This window comes from Carlito syrichta, unplaced genomic scaffold (genome assembly GCF_000164805.1).
Source record: "Carlito syrichta isolate Samal-C Ts95f unplaced genomic scaffold, Tarsius_syrichta-2.0.1 Scaffold315593, whole genome shotgun sequence".
NCBI classification, from domain to species: domain Eukaryota; kingdom Metazoa; phylum Chordata; class Mammalia; order Primates; family Tarsiidae; genus Carlito; species Carlito syrichta.
This window is the reverse complement of record NW_007259689.1, coordinates 327,767-349,888: the sequence shown is the minus strand read 5'-3', so window position 1 is coordinate 349,888 and position 22,122 is coordinate 327,767. Positions and strand designations below refer to the sequence as shown.

Below are 22,122 nucleotides of genomic sequence, written 5' to 3'. Positions count from 1 at the left end.
TCTTCAATTCAGTGAGGGCTGAGAGAGTTGAGAAAGCAGTAGAAGAAAATGTGAAGCTAACAGTGGTTGGTTCATGAAGGTTAAGGAAAGAAGCCGTCTCCATGACATAAAAAAGTGCAGGTGAAACAGCAAGTGCTGTTGGAGAAGCTGCAGCAAGTTTTCCAGAAGACATAGCTAAGATAAATGGTGAAGGTGACTACACTCAACAGAAGATTTTCAGTGTAGGCAAAGCAACCTTCTTTAGGAAGATGTCATCTAGGACTTTTATTATAGCTAGAGATGAGAGGAATTGATGTCTTTTTTCAAAGCTTCAAGGGACAGGCTGACTCTTTTGTTAGGGGCTAATGCAGCTGGTTCCTTTCAGTTGAAGCCAGTGTTCATTTACCATTTCAAAAATCCTTGGGCCCTTAAGTATTATGCTAAATCTACTCTGCCTATGCTCTATAAATTGAACAACAATGTCTGCATGACAGCACATCTATTAACCACACGATTTACTAAATATTTTAAGTTCACTGTTGAGAACTACTTCTCAGAAAAGAAGATTCCTTTCACAATATTTCTGATCATTGACAAGGCACCTAGTCACCCAATTGCTCTGATGGAGATTTACAAGAAGATTAATATTATTTTCACACCTACTAACACAACATCTATTCTGCAGCCCAGGGATTAAGGAGTAATTTTGATTTTCAAGTTTTATTCATTAAGAAATACATTTTGTAGGGCTATAGCAGCCCTAGGTGATGATTCCTCTAATGGATGTAGGCAAAGGATTCATCATTTTAGATGCCATTAAGAACACTCATGAATTGCGGAAGGCATCCAAAATATCTACAGCGACAGGAGTTTGGAAGAAGCTGATTCCAATCCTCATGGATAGCTTGAAGGGCTCAAGACTTCAGTGGAGAAAGTAACTGCAGATGTGGTGGAAATAGCATGTAGAACCTGAAGATGGGACTGAATTGCTGGGATCAAATGATAAAACTTGAATGGGTAAAAGGTTGCTTCCCTTGGATGAACAAAAGAAAGTGGTACATTGAGATGGAACATACTCCTGGTGAAGATGTTGTGAACACTGTTAAAATGACAACAAAGAATTTAGGCTATTATATCAACTTAGTTGATAAAGAAGCAGCAGGGTATAAGATGAACTTCACAGAATCTATAAAAAACTCAAATGAAGCAACAAGGAAAAAAACTATTAAAATGTGAGTAAAGGACATAGATACGTCTCAAGACAGGCAGCCAACAACCATATTAAAATATGATCAGCATCAGGGAAATGCAAATCAAAACCACAATGAGATACCATTTCACACCAGTCAGTATGCTATTATTAAAAAGTCAAAAAAGAAACAAACAAACAAACCCCAACAGATGTTGGCAGATTGTAGAGAAAAGAGAATGCTATACACTGTTGGTGAGGATGTAAACTAGTTCACTCCCTGTGGAAAGTAGTTTGGAAATTTCCTAAAGAACTTAAAATAGATTTACCATTTGACTCAGCAATCCCACTACTGGGCATATACCACTACTGGGTTCTACCAAAAAGACACCTGCACTTGTCCACTTATCACAGTACTATTCACAATACAAAAACATGAAACCAACCTAGGTGCCCATTAACTGTATAAGGAAATGTGGTACATATATGCGATAGACTAATAAGCAGCCATAAAAAGAACAAAATCACGTTCATCGTAGCAACATGGATGCAGCGAGAGGACAGCAGTCTAAGTGAATTATCACAGAAACAGAAAACTGAATACTGCAATTTCTCATTTATAAGTGGGAACTAAATGCTGGGCATACGTAGGTACAAGGATGGGAACAACAGACACTGAGGACCATTAAAGGGGGAGGAGGAGGGAGGAGGGTGAGTTGACAATTCATCCATTGGGTCTCATGCTTACCACCTGCTTTTTGGGTGCAGTAGAAGCCCAAACTTTACATCAAGCAATATACCCATATAACTAAACTGTACATGCACCCTTTCAATCTAAAGATTTTTTAAAAAGAGGACTGACTTTAATTTTCTAAGGAGTTCTACTGTGGATAAAGTGCAATTAAACAGCATTGCATTCTACAGAATAATCTTCCATAAAAGGAAGAGTCCATTAATGTGACAAGCTTTATTGTTGTAACCAAAGTGAGGCCCAAACTTTACTTGTACAATGTGCAAACTTTACCTGTACAATAACTATTGTGTACCTAGCTCTGAATTGTACCCCACATGTTTAAAATAAAAATTTTTAAAAAAGGAAAAAAGAAAAAGAAATTGCCACCGCCACCCCAATCTTTAGCAACCCCTGCTCTCATCAGTCATTAGCCATCAACATCACGGCAAGATCCTCTACCAGCAAAAAAGGTTTTGTATAAGTCTCTGAAGATTGAAAAGGTCTTTAGTATTTTTTAGCACTAAACATTTTTAATTAGAATATGTACATTGCCTTTAGACATAAAGTTATTGCACACCTAATAGATTACAGTATAGTGCAATCATAATTTTCCTATGCACTGGGAAACGTGCTTTATTGTGATATTTGCTTTATTGTGGTAGATTGGAACCAAATGTGCACTATCTTCAAGGTATGTCTGTATTCAAAGTAGGTATTGCCAAGACTGCAGAAAATTAGGCATTCATATACTAGTTGAAGTGCAAATCATACATCTTGTCTTGAAAGCAAATGATAATTTTTATCAGGAGCTTTAAATTTTTATCAATCCTCATGTCACCAATTTTATCTGAATAAATTTATGCTAAAGAACCAGTCAGAGAAATGTACACTGGTTTTTGAGCAAGAATATTAAGGACAACATTATTTTGCTAAATATTTTAAATAACTTAAACATCTAGCACTCCTGAAAGAGTAAGATAAGACCTGCTATGACTACTAGGAGGTTTTAAAATACATCTACTAAATTAGTGTTTTTCAGGAATAATAGCATAGGAAATGACTCACTATGTAAAGTTAATTGAAAAAAAGCAAGACACTAAATAAATGCAATATACTTTTACATATGAGAGCCTATTGGTCAGTTTGAATAATGTTAGCTGCTCTAACAAACAACTCTTATTAAATTTCAATCTCTATTACTTAACACAACAAAGGCTTATTTTTTTCTCATGACATAATCTACTGCAGGGTAGCAGTGGGTGTGAATTTCCCTATGACTCTGACAAACTCATTTATAAGGCTTCAAGACTGCCCTGTGGTCATCCAGCTAGTAGATGGGGAAGGAAGAGAAATAGCACGAACAGGACACTCTGGGTCTTCATCCTTGGTCCACAAACAACACTTCACTTTTGCTCCCATTCCATGGTTCAAAAGCGAGGCATGTTTCCTTAAATGCAAGTATCTGGGCAATACGTTTTTATGAGCATCGGGACATTTCTGTGATATACATTGGAACAAAATACACACAATTATGAATATCTGTAGTGAACTTCTTTCATGACTTTTATTTTTAACTCTGTGCTATTATTTTCTGAATTTTCTAAAATAAATAATTAAGTTCATAATGACATAATAACTGTAAACATTAAAAACTTGAAGTGTGGTGTAGAGGTCAGCTGCTCAACTTCTCTCTGGAGGTGCAGACAACTTACAGACACCATAGTACACATTTCAGTTTGACTTTATCTCTTTATTGCTTCCTCAGATGCTTGCCAACATGATAAAAATACACCGATCTCAGCCTCAGGAGGACCCTTCTCTATGCATGGGTGATTTGGATATAAAATTTATCAGTGCTGATCACCAGGATTGCTGTGGCTGATCTGGCTGGCCCGGAGGATTTTCCATTCTACCCTCACTGTTCCAAGTTTCCTTTCTAAAACCTTCCCTCTATCAAGGAGAACAAAGTTTTCTACTAGCAGAAGGGGGAAAGCAACAAGGCAAAAAGTTCTCTCTTTTCAGAGTCTGTTCAAAAGCTATGTTACGGTGTTGGTTGTAAATTCATCTTACACAGCGTTGATGAAGTCTAACTGATGATTTAATATGAATTAATATGGGTAGCTCTACACGGGTGTGTAAAATGTTCACTGCTGTTTTGAAAGATCTCCCTGATGAGAGCAAAAGAAGAAATAAGCACTGTGAGAAGAGTGACTTTTCCTATCCTACACACTCTATTCCACATTTTATCCCTGATCTCTACTTTGGATAGTAAACTGTAGAGGCAAGTCTGTTGCTCAGATCCTTTGCAACCCTCACCCTTGGTTTCTAAGATCAAGTCTTTCATTTTTTTACCCCATACTTATTTTCTGTTTCATTGCATGCCACTTTCTTGCACTTGTTCTGTTAAAGAGTCCACCATGACCATTTAATATTTAAAGACCAGGATCAGTTTGCAGGCTTTAGTTTAAAGGTAACCATAGCACACACACACACACACATACCACACACACACACACACACACACACATACACACACATTCATTATTAATAGCAGAGATACACTGCAAGTCCGTGGGACTCTTCTTTCTGTTCGATGTTAGTTTTACAGGTGTGCGGCTGTCACTGAACTTGACTCTGACATTGCTATGTGGCAAGTGGGCTAGTGCATTAACTGTGGATCCGGATGCTATAAACTGTTCATGTGGTTGGAAGTGATCATGTTAAAAAGGGAAATGAAGCCAGAAGGTGACAGGCCACGGAAAGTCCGGTTTCGGATCGCATCTTCTCATAGCGGGCGAGTTCTGAAGGAAGTGTATGATGATGGGCAGCCATCAGGCTCTCTGGATTCTGAATGTGCCAGCATCTGTGGGATAGATGGACTAAGTGATTCTGATGGACAGCAAAATGGCCACACAGAATCAGAAGGTGATGAGCATGAGAACGACCAGGATAACTTGCTGGTGTTAGCAAGGGCTGCCAGTGAGAAGGGTTTTGGGATGAGAAGAGTCAACATTGTAAGCAAAAATGGCACAGTCAGAGGTGTCAAATACAAAGTGAGTGCAGGCCAAGCTCTGTTTAATAATTTGACCAAAGTGTTAGAGGTAAGTCATTGTGTTTTCCTTTTCTTGAACTTCTCTTCTAACTCACCATCTGAACACCTCTCCATCCTTAGTTTAGCAAGCCTCTCTTATTCGTGACTCCTGCATACTTTATGAGACACTCCTTAGTCTAAGATACTGTCTCAACAGCCATCGATTAAAAATAGGGTCATGATGCTTCGGAAACTAGACTGGCTTCTCAAAGCCATATTTCTAACATGTAAGTGGTCTTTTCTTTCAGAGTGTGATGACTACAATTATATGTCTATTTCTTTGCCAAGAAAAAAGACAAACAGTAGTCTTCAAAGCATTTGAGGAAAAACTTAGAAGCTAATGTCTGGTTTACTATCCTTGAAACACTAGTATAACATTTATCATCACTTGTATAGCTATTTAAACCAGGAAAGTGCTTGCATTCAGTAAGGGTGGATTCAACTGAAATGTTAAGAAGATATAAAGACTAATTTTGACTTTCTCCCAGTCCTGAGCAGATTCATAATGACATAAAAACTCTAAGGTTTCATCTGTGGTACATTTATCTATTAATTACTCATAACAGCTCTAGAATTACACATGCAAAAGTTATTCCTGTATAAATGTAGTAACTGAGATCCAGATTTTATAATAAAGAATTAGCTCTTAAAATGAGATACATTCTGCAGGTTAATATAGGGATACTTAATTTAGGCACTTGGGCCTTTAGCAATGATCTAATATTAACACAAGTTTTGCATTGGTAAAATGATTTTTTTTCACAGGCATCGTTATGTCAAGAATACAATTCATAATTGCTATTATTAAGGCAGCCAATTTTTTCATTGTAATTCCATCTTATACTATGCTCAATATTTAAATAAAATGATCTCTTGTGATGAATTATTCAATGTCCCTATAATATATAAGAATGTGGTGATGGTGAAGAGAAAGGATCTTGACAAAGGTATTTAAATATTTTTCTCTTTCAAAAAAGATATTTGAAAATATATTTTTAATCCTCATATCATGAAGATTAAAAAATAGTTTTAGTTAAAGGATAAAAGTACTGAAGATATGAGTATTGGAGATAAAAGTAGTGAAGATTAAAGGTTCTTTTCATATATAAACTTACCTGTAAACATTTTTACATAGTAGGGGTAGGATAGGGACTGGAAACCAGAAACTGATGACGGTGTTCTACAAGATTGGAAACAATCTGTATAGAATTCTAGAGATGTGATTTTTATGTTAAGGTAAACGTAATGGCCATCCAGTTTCACCAAATGCAGATGTTATTATTGCCAAGCCAAGAAGTAGACCAAGATTCCTTGTAACAATTAAGTCTTAAAATGTTTGCATTTGTTAAGACTAACTTAGTTTGTCATTATTTGAATTGCTTTATGATTTGGAGGGTTTTTTACAAAACTGCTTTCCAGTTTTAGTACTTTGGCATTTGTTCCTTCAAATCTTCCTCCAAACTATTACTTATGAAGAAATAGCTTTAGTCTTAAAAACCTACAAGAGAAAAACTACTCTCCTTACTATGTGTTTACCCTGTTAGTGCTATAAATTCACATTTAAGAAATAGAGGAAATGCCAAAGTCAGAATTTTAACACTAGATTAATTTACAGTATTTACTTGCATATTTTTTCTACGCATAATTTTATAGCCCCCTTTTTTGAGAAAAAAATCCAATATAACTTTTATTTTTTGCCTTTTTCTAATAATTTAATCTCATTCCATTTACCGCACGCTTTAAAATGGCAATAATGGTTATTAGAAGGGGTTCCTCAAAATCTTTGGTATTTAATCAGATTTGGTTTTCTCTCTGGCCCTTTTTTCCTTCATAAAATGGATAAAGTATCAACATATTGTAGATATTCACACATTTGACCATCATCTTTCGTTTTTTCATCATCATGATCATCATCATTGTCATGATATTCTCATTAGTTTTTTTCATCATCATGATAGTGAATGTTCTCTGATCTCTTCAGGACAAAATGTAAGTTAGAGGCACTACTATAGTCAGATCAGGTCTACCAGTTGCTTTATTTCAAGGAGCTCTGTTCACAGCATGTCTGTGTGAACAAGCACCTCTTGGAGCTGTACAAGACAGCCCAGCATTATTAGAGAACTGATTTGGATGCGTGCCACTTTCTAAGGAATGTGTATGTCATACGCAGTCATGTATGTCTTATGATGACTGAGTGGGTTCTCATAGGCATCCCACGATGCAATAGCAGAGAAGCCCCCAGGGGGCTAATATCAGAAGTTGCCATTCAATTACTCCTGTACCCATTATGGGACTCTTTCCCTGGACCTCTATATATTCCATGTCCCTTGCAAAGTAGGCAGTAAACTTGTCTGGATGTAACTGTAACTTGGTAATTCCCCTCAGGGAGGAAAAAGCGAGCTGCTGGTATCTTGGATATTTGATTAAGGTTCCAATGCACAGCCAATCTTATTTAAGTGTGGAGCTGTGATTGAAGAAACAGTGAGGGACATTGTCCTCTTGTTTTAAGTTTTAAGAGCTTAAAGCATTCAACTTTTAACTTGAAAGGAAACCCTAACTATAAATCAAATCTTTTGAGGATGCTGTAAATCACTCTCTTCCTCTCTCTTAGTTTCCAACTTTGTTATTCCTGTTTCATGAAAAATTGGCATGTGCCTTCCAAGAATTTCAACTGCATGGGGAATAATCATTGAGATTATTTTACTTCTTAGCCACTCTTCCCAAGAAAGTTATCTATAAAAGGGATATTAGAATCACTATTCCTTTTATTTGTCATTTAATTTACCCTGTGTAATCCTGGTAATTGTGGATATGCAAGATTAACCCAGGTTGTTAAAGGTAGTGGTGGACCAGGAAGCAAAAAAGACAAGATTCTGTGGCTGCACAGGTGGGCATTGTAGGGGGTCGTTCATTGGCATATTATTCAAAGGCCTCCAGCTGGTCCACAGTATGGCCCTTCAACTACAGGTCGTTGAATTTTCCATTTCTCTCAGAGATAACAAAGATGCAGTATTCAAGAAAGGCCAATTTGGAAATCTAGATCCCTTGAAACTAGCAAGGACTGTGGCTGAGACATATACATTTATTAGAAATTATTTAGGGTATTCTTACATGCCTACATTCTTACATATTTCCAGACAAAAATAAAAATAATGTGTTGTGAAACAATTTGCATTATGCACAGGGCTTTCACATATATTATTTTACTTGCTTCCAAAATTTTGTAAAATAAACAAACAAAAAAATTATTGTAATGCCTGTTTTTAGATAACTGTCAGAGAAATCAAGTGTCTGGCCCAAAGCTAGTAATACAGGAACTCTGCCTTTTGCTGTTTTGCCATTTTTAGTGTTTAAAAGTATAATATTATATACTTCTAATATTAAAGTTTGACACTCATTGACCTAGTGTGTAAGAGGAAAATTCATCCACTTGTCTAGGGTAAATAAAAATATTAAGGTCTAATCTCTTGAAGGCTCCTTATCTCTTCAATATTTAATGATGAAAATGAAGAAGATAAGCATTGTGTGTGTGTGTGTGTGTGTGTGTGTGTGTGTGTATGCGCGCGCACGTGTGCACGCAGGCGTGCTCTCATGTGCACATTCCTGTGTGTTTTTTTATCAGGTTAGATCATCAGAAAGATCTTTCCTGAGCCAAAGATGAACAAATGTTGTCCCTACAGCTAAGTTTCCTATTAATATTCTAACTTATCACTTGTTGATTTGTGAAAGACCCCAGACATCTTACCAGTACACTCTGATGGGGGTGTCCTGTTTTAGTATTCTTAAAGAAATTCTATTCTCAGGATATCTCTATCTAGATAAATGATTTTACCCTTCATTACTGGAATATTTTATTAAAAAATACTTTCTTTTAAAAATTAGCCATTTCTACTTAAAGTTAGACAAATTACAAAACCACTGTATAACTCATTTCTCTCAATATTCAGTTTACATTATTGGATTGGAGATATGCCTTGTTTTTAGCGGCAACATCTTTCCAAAGTCTCTTATGGGTCAATGATACAATTAATAAAGTCTTCTTATTTTCACAAATTTGTTTTATGTGATTAAATTCAGACAGCAGTCTTTCCTTAACCTTATTGTCAAACTGTGTGAGTATACTCAGAATATTCTACTGCAATTTCCATAATTTTAATTCCTTCTCCAAATTTAAAATCACCGTACTAAAGAAAAACAGGTGCCAAGAGAGAAAATAATTACAGCATATCCTTTAATTTGGAGGTCCTTTCTAAGAACTCTAATGAACATGCAGTCCCTATCTATGTATGTGTGTGCTTATTCCTGGTTAGTGTGGTTGTATTTATATGCAAGCTAATATTCCAAGACAAATAAAATCAAAATAATGTGCTTGTGGAGCAATTTCCATTTTGCACAGATATTACTTTACTTAATTTCTACTTTCACATATATTGCTTTACTTAGTTGTTCCACACATTTTGTCAAATAAGCAGGAAATTTATTACTATAATGCTTGTTTTTAGAAAACTAAGTGTCAGAGAAATCAAGAAGATAACTAAGTGTCAGAGAAATCTTTCCCAAAGCTGGTAGAACTCTGCCATTTGCTCTTTGCCTTTTTTAGTTTTTTTAAAAAATATAATACCATATGCAAAAGTTCCCCACTTTACCTTTTGAAATGTCATAATGACAAATGTGAATATTGATAAGACTAGATAAATCATTCTATGTGATATAATCTGGTCTTTTAAAATTGCAACATTTGGTTAGCAGGTTTTAAAATTTATCATCTATTGAACATTTGATCTTCATCTGGGAAAGATTTTCTGCATTTAACTTCAATTCAGCATTAAATTGTACTCAAACATTTATTTTATTTCTATAGCATTATTTGATTACATTGTCATGAGACTGCAAGGGGTGACCCTGGAAGAGGATGACTTGTTTACCTCAGGTATATGGAGGACATTGCTCACTAACTCAGGATGGGCAGTATTAACAGAAGCTTCTGGTAGTATTTGTTATCGATTTCTGGTTTTTTGATTCTAACTCCATTAATAAAATAATATTTCAGTAAAAACAAGGTAATACTCCTGGTGACTCCTTGATCCCAGTACTACTCTGGAAATGCAGCAAAAATAATAATGAACACTAGGTACTTAACTGAATGCTAGTCATTGTTCACATTATTTATGTGCATTGGCATAATTATTCCTCACAACAACCCTATAGGATAGTATCATTATTAACCAATTAAATATAATTCCTTTTCTGTGTAAGAAACAAGCAGTTGTAGGATTTGAAATATCATTTATCTAGAGAAATTCTTATGTAATGTTCTATCAAAAAAACATGGAAGTAATTACTGGCTATTGATGAAAAGATTGCCATTTTAGTTATCAGGAAGCAGATAAAGAAATTCTAGGATTTTTGATATAATTTCAAATGATACAAGAAACTACACTAAGAAATTAGGTGATTTGTTATCCAAAAAGCAAGCAAGAAAAAGCACCAAAGATGAGTTAGTACAACTAATATATTACTTATGTACAATTAAAGAATTGTAGACTGATAAAACTTGCGGTCTATCACCTCGATCACCTTCCACACACCATCCCGTTGTTACTCTTGGTCACAGTATTAAGTGTAGATACTGAGCAGGACCTCAGTAAGTGTTCTTTCTTGGAGGTAATGAGTTAAGTGAAATTCTCGTAAACAGTGGTTATTTTCCTCTTTTCCATCTCTTTAGGGTTTGGAGATTTTCCATATTGGACAGGACTTGAGTTTGCCTGGCGAGTTGCTGCTCGTTTGCTCATTCCATTCTTTTCCTTGTGAGTCATCAATATTCCTTTAATCATCCATTAAGAATCATTTATTGTGTATCCACTATGGAGCAGAAACCACACGTATATTAGGTGTTGTGAGTAATAAAACCCAATTACTGCCTTCATGGAGTATTTAGTAGTGTGTTGTGAATAGTTGTGTAAACCAATTCTTGAAATAATTCAGATACAAGCTTGACTTTGTTTCCCATACCCAGAGAATCCTCTCTGTTTTTTTGTTCTAATAACCTCTGCTACCCATTCTTCCTTTCTCCAATGCTTATACTTTTCTCCTTTTTCTCTTATAGGACCATCATTTTATTGGCTCCTCTCTGTTAGCTTTCTCTCGCTTTTTTTTTTCTAATTTAGTCTGTCTCAAGAACCAGAAACTGAAGCCTACTCTACATGATTAATGGCCCTTATCTTGATCCTATAAGGCTCCAGAAGTAAAAAACAGTGACTCTGACTATGAGTCCTGACTTTTCCAAGTTCTAGGAACCTTATTAAAACTTTATCTCCTTAGTGCGATAATATCTAAGTTGGAATATATGTCATTCTTCCGTATTCATCAGAACCCTTGTACCACTATGACATTTTAATTTTTGGTACATTTGCTTTAATTGCCTGAACTTAATCCTGCAAATCTATTTAAATCTTAGTCCTATAAATCTATATAAACTCTGACTTGAGAGCTACATTCTGAGAAAACTTGCAGATTCCACAAGATGACTGGAAACTGTTTAATGATCTTATGGGTGGCCCATGGTTGTCAAATAATTAGGGAATTCGCATCTGATGTTTCCAAACTTTAAAAAAGCAATATAACAGCAGGACAAGACAAACATTCTTTTGGTGGCTTGCTCATGCTGGCAGAGTTTCTGATACGCTCTCTGAAACCCAGTATTTTAAATCTTGCATAAAGGCAATGTAAACATTTAGTAGCCTATAAACTGGCACTTATATAAATCTATCAGTCCATCAATCATTATCACCTGGAAGGGATTTTAAAAATTGTGAACAGAACACGGTGTCCTACAGGAAATTTCAATTAAGGGCATTTAAAAAATTGATGTGCACAGATCTACTCAACTAAGATTTGAGCTCTCTTTGCTCAATTTTATTTTTCTAATAATTCATTATCTCATTTAATTGCTGACAAATTATGCCTTACAACGTTTCATCGGGAGTGAAGAAACTGATGCATATTTTGCTCATGTAATCCTCTCACACAATTAGTAAAGAATAGGAGTATTACTTATTTTACTGATTTCTAAATTAAAAAGTTTAGCTGTGAAAGAATTAAGTTGCTCATTTTTTTAAATGGTACAGAATTGAAGATCTTTATTATATGAAAACTCTGTATAAGCTTGACTAGTTCACAAAGAGCATAGAGTAGTGAAAGCCAAGGTGTTGATTTGCAAGAGATAGTTTTTGTTAGAAGAGAAGGCTCTGGGGAATTGTGCTATTACAGATCAGTGGAAGGAGAATAGGGATAGAGTCAGAGTACCAAACCTAAGGAGACTAAAGGGTTATCTTAGCACAGGGAAAAGAGTTGGACGGGCTATGACCTTGGGAAGCTGGTGGGTCTAGAGATTGGAGGGAGGGGCTTCAGGGACTGGAGGAGGGTCAGCAGGGAGAGGCTGCTGGGCAACTCTGTCATGAGTGCCCCGGAACCAGTCCAGAGCACAGAGCGGCCATCCTTGTCTGTTATCACCCTTGGTGTAGATCCAGTTTCACGCACCCCTCATGGCCATTTCATGAGTACCTTCCCTTGACAGCTGTCAGCATAATGCTTGTAGATGGAGCATCTGGCAAAAGTGATGCCCCCCAGCATCCCAAGATTCTGCTGAACTCATTTCAAACTATCCCCCAAGTAAGCATCCTCTTTTTAGTGGCCCAAGATTCATGATTTCCCCCCAGAAATAAAGAATGAGGTCTTTGTTAATCCAGATAAATCATCCTGGTTATATTAAAAAACAAAGCCTGCAGTACCCATGTTTAGGAGTACAATGATTGCTACTGACCTGGTATATTTATTCTCCATTGCTGTTGACACAAATGGCCACAAATGTAGAACGGTATAAAACAACACAGATTTATTTCTTTACCATGATGGGGATCAGAAGCCTGAAATGAGTGATATGAAATGAGCAATAAAAATCAAGGTTTTATCAGTGCTTCTTTTCCTCTGGAGTTTTCAGGGAAGAATTCAGTCCTTGCATTTTCCACTTATAGAGGCTGCCCACGTTCTGCTCATGGCCCTACATCATTCTGACCTCTGCTTCCCTTTTTACTTCTCTAATACTATAGCCTTCTGTATAAATGTCTTTGTGATTCATTGGGTCCACCCAAATAATTCAGGATAACCTTCCTAGCCCAAGATTCTTAACGCCATCAGGCCTGCGAAGCCCATTTTTCTGTGTAAAGTAACATTTATAGATGGTGGGGATCAGGGCATGGGCATTTTTGAGTAGCTATTATTCTACCTCACACACTTGGTATTAGGTTTATTTTGTCCTTGAGATGACTAGGGCTTTATGATAGATTCAAACATTGGCTCCATTTTTTTCCTATGCCCCTGTAGTAGTGTCATACATTGACGTTCCTTTGCCATGGCCACCTGAGTGTACTTTCACAGTTCTTGACTTTAGTCTTGACCACATGACTTCTTTTGGCTGATGGAATGGTAATAGATATGGCACAGGTAGAGGCTTATAATGTGCTTGCATGTTGGGCTTGCCCTCTTACACACCTTCTACTACCATGAAAAAGATATGAAGGTCCACTGGTCCCAGAAACATGGCAGACACAAAGAACAGACCCACAAAACTCAGTGGAGATCAACCAAATGCCAGCTGACCTTCAAGCTCTTGAAGGAGCAATACATGCTTATTGCTGTATTTCACTCATTGTAGGGTGGTTTGTTAAGCAGCAGAAGCAACTGGTACAAACTTCCTCATACTGAGTACCTTGCTCAAAGTTACACACATGGTAAGTGATATAGCTATCCATGTGTTTGACTCCCAAGCTTGGGCTCTTATCCACTAAGGAACTGTTGTGCAAACATGCATTGTTTGCCTAAATCTTCTCTACAATATCTCTGCCAAAATCTTTTCTAACCTAAGTGGGAATTTCTTAGCGAAAGGGTTTTAAGGTCTTTGACAGTAAAGGTTTTAAGTCTTCTCACCATTTAATGGCTATTGAACCTACCAAAATTGATAATTCTAGAATAGAGTGAAAACCATCTGTCATTTACATAGATAATGTTGTTTAAGATTAAATTAATGTTTTTGGTGGCCACATCACACAGTTGGGATGCTGGCTTATGGTTCATTTAAACATCTTTTCTTGGTGTTAAGATTTATGTAGTTAAAATTGTTAGTCATTGTTTTTCATTTAATATAATGCTGGTTTTTTGTTTCATTTAATATAATGCTGTCTTTTCTGTGTTTATGTATAGATCTCTACATTCTACAAAAATACAATTTTATTGTGTTAGTTCAGACTGTTAAAAACTTTTTGGATTCTGGTCTCTTATTTAGATGTATCTTAGTAACTTGTTGAGTCAATGGAACACAGTGTAGATCATGGAATATCCGTAATATCTGCAAATTATCTATATGGAGTATTACCAAGTACATAAAAAGAAATGAATTCAAAGAAAATTAAGCATCCCTAATAAAGTGACACATTTTTGTTTTAGTAAACATTAGAAATCAGTAAAATTCAACTAATGGTCTTATAGAAAGAGGAGAAAGACATGGAAAGAGAAGAGAGACAAATGGTACAAAACTGGTTGTGATGTCAACCACATCAGTTCCAGAGGACTCTAGGGTTTCCTCTTATTAGGTTCTTTAAGAAAGACTCATATGCATTACTCTTATAGTGCCAGAAATTTGCTTAGAGAAGAAGTCATTTTTCCCCAAGGGGTCGTCCTAATTCCTATAATCTGATGGAAATAACTGTGATCTCTGGGAAGCATGTAGCTTTTTGTCAGGGCACAAACACTGTTGAGTTAATAATCCACAGTGCTGGGTTTCTACAACCCTGAGTTCTTTATTTCAAGTGTCTGAAGACTGAAGATTTGTCTTTCTGAGCATCTAGTGCTTTTAACTGCTGGCCTTAAAACAGTTATGGACATGTTTTATTTAAAAGAAATATTTAAAAATCTATTATGAGGCTAACACAAGCAAACCGACCATTCTTTACTGAGGATATCACCTCTCTAACTACATAGAAAACAAATAATGTAAGTTTGGGGCATGGCTTTATAGGTTCTGTTAATTAATCACAGCTTTCAGGGCTTCTCCTCTAATTGTGGATTTTCCCTTTTCTTTTTCTTTTTTTTTTTTTGAGTTGGAGTCTCACTCTGTCACCCAGACTGGAGTGCAGTGGCCGCTCCCGGCCACCGCAGCTTCGACCTGCTGTGCTCTGGAGATCCTTCTGCCTCAGGCTTCCAAGTAGCTGGAACTACAGGCACGCCTCCACCTTTCTGTTGGAGGTGTCATTATGATGTACAACCAACTGCTTACTTCAGGAAACATCATTTGACTTGGATTTTCTAAACCAGATCAAGCATGGCTGTCAGATCCCCTTTGTAGCAGTGTACAGGGAGTTCTATGTCAGTAATCATTCAGGATTCTGTCCCCACTCATTGTGATCACAAGATATGATGGTTGCTAAGAGCCAGAAAGCCTAGAGGCTGTCCCGGGTCATGGCTCCTGGGGGATCCAACTTCCTGTCTGCTCCTTCAGCCCATGAATTGCATTGATGCTGCAGGCAGCTCCCGAGGCCCTTCATATAAGTCTTCTCTCAGGATGCATGACTTTTGCTTCTGCCAACTCTTAGGACTACCTAACTTCATTGCCTTGATGTCTAGACTCTTGGAAACATACCTCTAGCAATTCCCAGAAGCAAGAGAAGACCCAAGCTCTAGGAATCAAAGATCCCCTATTTTTTGTGAGAGAAAGAAGAAAAAAATACCATTATACTCCAGAAGTGTCTTATATGGTTATTGTGCTCACTTTCTCTCCATCAATGCGTAAGAACACTGTTCTCTGGAGGAAGATAACCTGGTTTCAGTCCCAATCTACCATCTCCTAGTTGTGTATTCTGGGGAAATATACTTAATTTCTGTAAACCCCAGTTTTCTTCACTGGGAATGTGGTGGTAATGGTAGTGACTATTTCCTACAAAATAGGCATGCTATTGTGTATAAAGCATTTTGCCCAATGTCTGGCATATTATAAGTACTCAGTAAAAACTGTTATTATTTTTATTATCAAGCTGTAAATCAAGTTCTATTAAGTACTCTACTAGGCAACAAGGGTGTAAAATGAACAAAGCATGATTTTTGACCTATGAGAATTGAGTTCATTCTTTTGAGATATGCAAACACAGCTTATGTAAAATATGGTAAATACTCAGGGTGTACTGGAGGACAGAGACAGGACATCTGACCTGATTCTTTAAATCTTACAGAGATCGTGATCCCCTCAGATAACATCTTTTAAATCGAAGGCTGTGTGAAAACTCCCAAACCACTCCTTAAAAGGCATTGTGGTACTGCAAGCTTTCTTGGCAGGAACTCACTTCCCTTTGAAAAATCTCAGTTGCTACCTCTAAACTTGGCTTAGTCACTGCCACACAAACCTGTTTTCTTGATGCTAATTCCTCTGCTGGAGATCCTGTCTTGGCTTTGGCCCCGACCTGGGCCTTTATCTTGGATTCCCTAATTTTAACCACCCACGTCTAGTTGTCCAAGTGTTTGCCAGCTTGACTCTGTTGTACTTGGTGCTGTACCTGTGGGTTTAGCCAGCCACCCTCATGCCTTGTGTCTCCATATGCCTCGGTGACACCTGCCTTCCCCAACGTCTTGCTGTTTCTTCTGAGTAGAGGCAGAATCAATCTCTTCATTAGTAAGAGCTTCAACTGATGTTTTAATGCCTTTCTGCACCAGTCTAGGGAATTACTTGTATCTCTATGAGATGTCTTCTGCTTAAAAGTCACAAAGTGAAGTACTAGACATGACTGAAAATGCACAGATAATAATACATTATTTAGGAAGACGTTCAGAAGAGGAAGCTGCTGAGGTTGTTTGGTGGCTTGATAATATGATGAAAACTGAAGCCTTTTGCTCCACCCAATTTTCCTTAGCTTGTTTATGATGTTCCCCCTCACCCATGGAATCAAAATGGCTGCCACAGTTTGCAGTCCGACCAGAGCCAAAAACAGAAAGGGAGGGTGGCACAAGAGAACATTCCTTCTAAGTGTGTCTCTTTTAGCAGAAAGGAAAAGAAAAATTCCAGAAACTGACCAGAAGTATTCTCTTACATTTTATATGGTCATTCCTTATAATAATAAGAACCTAGGAATGTATCTAGCATTGTCTCTATGGTAGAAGCTAGCATGGGGAGATGGGTTTGGAAACAGCTGTTGAACAAACAGTGGTGCCTGCCACACCACTATCAAGAACTTCCATATGGTTTACTTTTTAATTTTATGTAATTTGGCTCACATTGGCTCGTGTTATGGGAATTAGAAAGGCCCTGTAATAGTATTTTATTTCAAAACCTGTGAATATTTCTTTTGTCTGTCCTTGAATTTTTTTGTCTTTTCTTTCTTTCTTTCTTTTTTTTTTTTTTTTTTTTTAGTTGGAGTCTCACTCTGTCGCCCAGACTGGAGTGCAGTGGCCGCTTCCGGTCACCGCAGCCACGACCTGCTGGGCTCTGGCGATCCTTCCACCTCAGTCTTCCAAGTAGCCGGAATTACAGGCATGCGCTACCACGCCCAGCTGATTTTTTGATTTGTTGTAGAGATGAGGTCTCGCTGCCCAGGCGGGTCTCGAACCCGCGGGCTCAGGCAATCCACTCACCTCAGCCTCCCAAAGGCATGGGATTACAGGCTGAGCCACCGAGCCCAGTTTGTCTTTTCTTTCTTTTGAATTTTTTTCAATATTTGTTCCTTTTGCTATCTAGTTGCCATCCATATGTTTCATGCCCAGAGAATTTTACCTGATGGGTTTGATTATTTTAACAATATAGCTTTGGAAACCTCAGATGACACGAGGGATGGTGAACAGTTTCTTATTAACTAACAGTTGTAACATTGTTAGTGTATTAGGTATTTATTTTGTTTGTCGTTACCTCTGTTAGTCATCAGTTCTCTCTATCATAGGATGCAAACCATCCAATTTTAAAAAGGTGTGCACCACACATTCCACTTAACCTGAGCATTCCAAAACAGGAAAGAACATTCTCCAAACAGTGCACACGGCTTTGCCTTTTCCTCCTGCTTGCCAGCATCAAATAGGAAACAAAACAAAATACAAAATGCAACCACCACAGAGTCACAGCAGTCATTCCCACAGCTCCTTCCTTTATGCCTCGCCTCAGAAGCCAGTCACCTCAGGGGCTCCGCAGCCGGTGAGCTGGAACTCATTTCATATCTGAGGACAGCAGTGAGAGAAAAGCTGTCTGCATGTAGAGCAGGGCAGACCCATGCTCAGAGCACCTTCCAGCAGGGCTGCTCCAGCCTCCTTTACTCCACTGGTCACCACAAACTTGCTTTTATTTCTGAGTTTTTAAAAGAGTACTGTTAGTATTAGTAATATGAACAAATCTTTACTGAATGACTACATGTGACAGAAATGATCTCAGGTGCCTCTCTTACAATACTATTTCTTTAATCCTCACAGCAAATTTACAGGGAAGATATTAGCCTATTTTTATATGTCATAAGCTGACAACATATCAAAATAATTTAACAGATAATGAAACACATTGGACTCCAATTATTTGGGCCTTCGTTTTGATCTGACACCTGAAATTCTTTCTCTGATTTTTCTCTACTTCCTTACCCCAGAAATCTCCTCTATGTTAAGCTGAGTTCCTTAGAAGCAGAACCTGGGACTGGATTTTTGTAAGAAGTAGCTTGTAGCTTATTAATGGAGTGCTCTCAGCAAAGCATGAAGGGGGCAGGTTAAAGCAGGGAAGAATGTGACCTTGGATCTCAGAGGCCAGTGTCAGCCTAGACTTTTGGAATGTTCTGGACTGCAAGTTGCAACACAGAGTTGGACCCCCCATCATATGCCACTGGCTGTGAGCTTTTAGCAGCCAACCTTCCCAGGAGCTGAAGGGTGAATCCACCAGCATTGCAAGGGGGTCTAGAAGCATCCAATATGGTTCACCTCCTGCACTGCTCCTTGCCATTAACTTGATCCTACCCAGGCACAGTCTTGCACAGTGAGTGGAAGAACCAGTGGGATAAATTCCAGCTCTCACACTGCTGTTGGTCTTGAAGTGATAACTGATATATATTTTTCTTTCTCTCTTGCTGTCCATTTTAGACATTCCTCCTCTTGGCTAGTGTGTCTGGCTTACGTGGTTGAGTGACCCACGCTCTCAGTCCTGCAGGGTCTGAGCTCTGATCGCTATACCCTTCTTAGTCAGTGGTTACTGTACTTACCCATTTACATGTAAACTTGTGTGAGTACTGAGGAGGCACCTGAGTGCTGAGCACCTTTCTCTCTGTCTCACCACATGGAGCAGTAGTTGTATGTCCAGGTGATGTAATTGATTCTGATCAGTTACCCTTGACAGTATGGTAACTCCTTTCTTAGACTATCTAGATTACTGTCACGATGAACACTAAGTGACCAGATGTCACTTTAAGTAGCTTTAAGGTTAGTGGCATCCTTACTGTGTTGTTTGGAAGAAGACCTTCCCTCGGTGATCAAGGGCTTAGACTAATAACACCTAATGCTGCAGAGATGTAAAACACTAAAAAAAAAAAAAGAACTCCCAGATGGGTGCTTGTGAGTGATGGTGAATGGGACCATTCTTGTATCTTCCCACAGGTTCCTGGATCTATGAATTCTAGCCATTGGCAATATAGCACCACACAATGATCATTGGTTTACGGTATAAATGGCATCCTGAAAAATGATGCCCTCGTCTCACAGGGTGTCATGTCCCAGTAGATGTATTAGCTACACCTTCAAGATGCTGCTATGAAGCTGTATTGGGTGGCAGGTCTGTTTGACGTAATAAGTGACAGGGCCAGTGTCTTTCATGTTTGTGACAGGGTCCGCTGAACCTACTTGAGCCTGATCTTAGATAAGCTACTTTTGCTTTACACTGAATTGCTGTTGTACCTGTCTGATCTTGTGACCCTGAGAGTGGAACAGGATACATATCATGGGTACTAATAGGTAGTTCTGATGGCCTGGTATGGTAGATTCTCAGTTTCCACCAGGGACCAGGTCAAGTCAGAAGCTGTTTTTCAAATACTGTATAGCTATCTCCATGGCATGGGGTCTTGATCCAGAACCTTAGGGATTAAGGCTGTGACTTTCCTGCTGAGGTCAAGACTCCACATGGTGCTTTGCTCTACCACAGGTAACTCTAGCCACATGGGGTCTGCTGGCTTGATGAACTAAGCCTCAGGGTTGCTTGAATCTCAGCCTAGAGATGTTCAAAGACTTTCTTATTGTGGGTTCTACTCGTGCTTATGAATTAATGGATTCTAAAACCCAGAGAGGCCCACCAAGCTCTGTGCTTCTTTCTTAGAAGTAAAAAGTACAAAGTACAGTAACCTGCCCTTCCCTTTTGAGGGGTAATTCTATCAGACTCCTAAACAATTCAGCAGGAGTTGCACATTTTCGTGTCTTTGTTGCGATCTTTGTGGAGTTCATCTGCTTTGCTCTGGAGTACACATAGCTTACCTACCAAAGCATCCAGAGATTCAGTATCTCTTGATCATTGGGTTTCACTCACCTGATGTTATTAATCCTAGAGGACTGGTGTGAGAGTCTGTGGAATGTCAGTTATAGGCTGTCCCTTTCCCTCCAATCTGTTGGGTGAAGTGACTCCCGTTCATTCCATCTGGGAACAGTAGGCACCAACATTCACATCGGCTGGGGGTGGCGCTTCAGCCTGGTGAGGGGGAGGGGTGGGACATGCACCCACTGCAAGCGGTCCACCTAACATAACATTATCTGGAGACAAGGAGGAATAATGGTGACTGGGGAAAGAACCAACGCTCAGGATGCCCGGATGTCTCATTAACATGCGGCTTGGGGGGCAGATGTGTTTTGATGGAAAGGAGAACATTGGTGCCAGGGGTTCTGCGTAGGCGGGGACTTCTCCTGTGAGAAGTGGCAGTGCTGTGAGGGAGAAAGGATTGTCAACCGGGCAGAAATTTGGCAAGTCAATTGTTAAATACTTTGCAGTTTGAAATTGGCCGGAGGGGCAATTTTTTTGCCACAGAAATCAGAAAATGCTACAAATTAGGGTTTCTGGCTCCCGAGGTTGGTTTGCCAGAGCACCTTTGGAAGTGAGGCTACTAAAAGGTTTCTGAAGAGCATGTCAAAACAAGGGGTAAAAAAAGGAGCAAAATACACAAACAAAAACCCCACAACAAACAAAGCAAAAAAAAAAAAAAAAAAAAAAGAACAGAACACACACACACACACACACACACACACACACACACAGAAACGAAGCACAAAACAAACTCTACATATTTAATAATTTATCCTGGAGCTAGAGCTATTCCCTGCATACTTTCTGTTTACTGAAATGCAATCAGAAAGTGCCATCTGGTTAGCCGATATTGAGGATTATTGTTATTTTCTCATTAAAAGTCATTTTCCTCCTGGGTTTGGATAGACACTTTATGTTGCAGTAGATAGGAAGAAATTCTTCCTACTTTCTTTTCAGCCTTCAGGCTTGCCCTCAGCTAGTCTGTTCTTTATAAAATTGTAACTCTGATCATGTTACTCCCCTGCTAAAAACCAACCAATGAGCTGACACATAAAATCAGAATTCTTAGTCTGGTGTGTTAGCCTGAATTCCTCTCAAAAGCCAAGTGTGAAATAAGGACTTGCATACAGGGGAGGAGGAAGTGATGGAGGAATTTGGAGGAGGGAAGGAGAAAAAGCCAATGTAAAGGGGTACCAATTACTGCCATGGACCACTGAGGTTTGATCCTGGACCCTTCTGGGACTTTCTGAGAAATGTCTGACGATTTTCAGAATACACACCATGCAGCAGTAACAGAAAGAAGTCTTTATGGACTTTCCTCATTTTTCCTGAAGGCTGCCCCAAGAGGTCAATATCCTCCCATACTCCTGGGCTGTGTTTGCCAATGGGCTGATGGAGACTGTGCCAGTGCTGCAGGGAGGAGCTGGAGCTGGAGAAAGCCCAGGGCAGAAGGCAAAAGACACCAGGCACCCACTCTCAGTAAGTTTCTATCAGTACAGAACTGTGGCAGGAATCTGCCATGAGGCCTGGAGGATGTGAGGTGGCAGCTGCTACATGTGGCACACAAA

The 22,122-nt window shown here is 38.5% G+C and overlaps 1 protein-coding gene across 1 annotated transcript in view; it reads left to right on the top strand.

Moving 5' to 3' along the window:
- The first annotated feature begins 4,600 nt into the window (after positions 1-4,600).
- Positions 4,601-22,122, top strand: part of GRXCR1 (glutaredoxin and cysteine rich domain containing 1) — a 144,517-nt gene continuing 126,995 nt past the window's right edge. The window contains exon 1 of the mRNA XM_008073018.1: positions 4,601-5,002. Coding sequence (XP_008071209.1) covers positions 4,601-5,002 — 402 coding nt within the window. The remainder of the gene's footprint in view (positions 5,003-22,122) is intronic.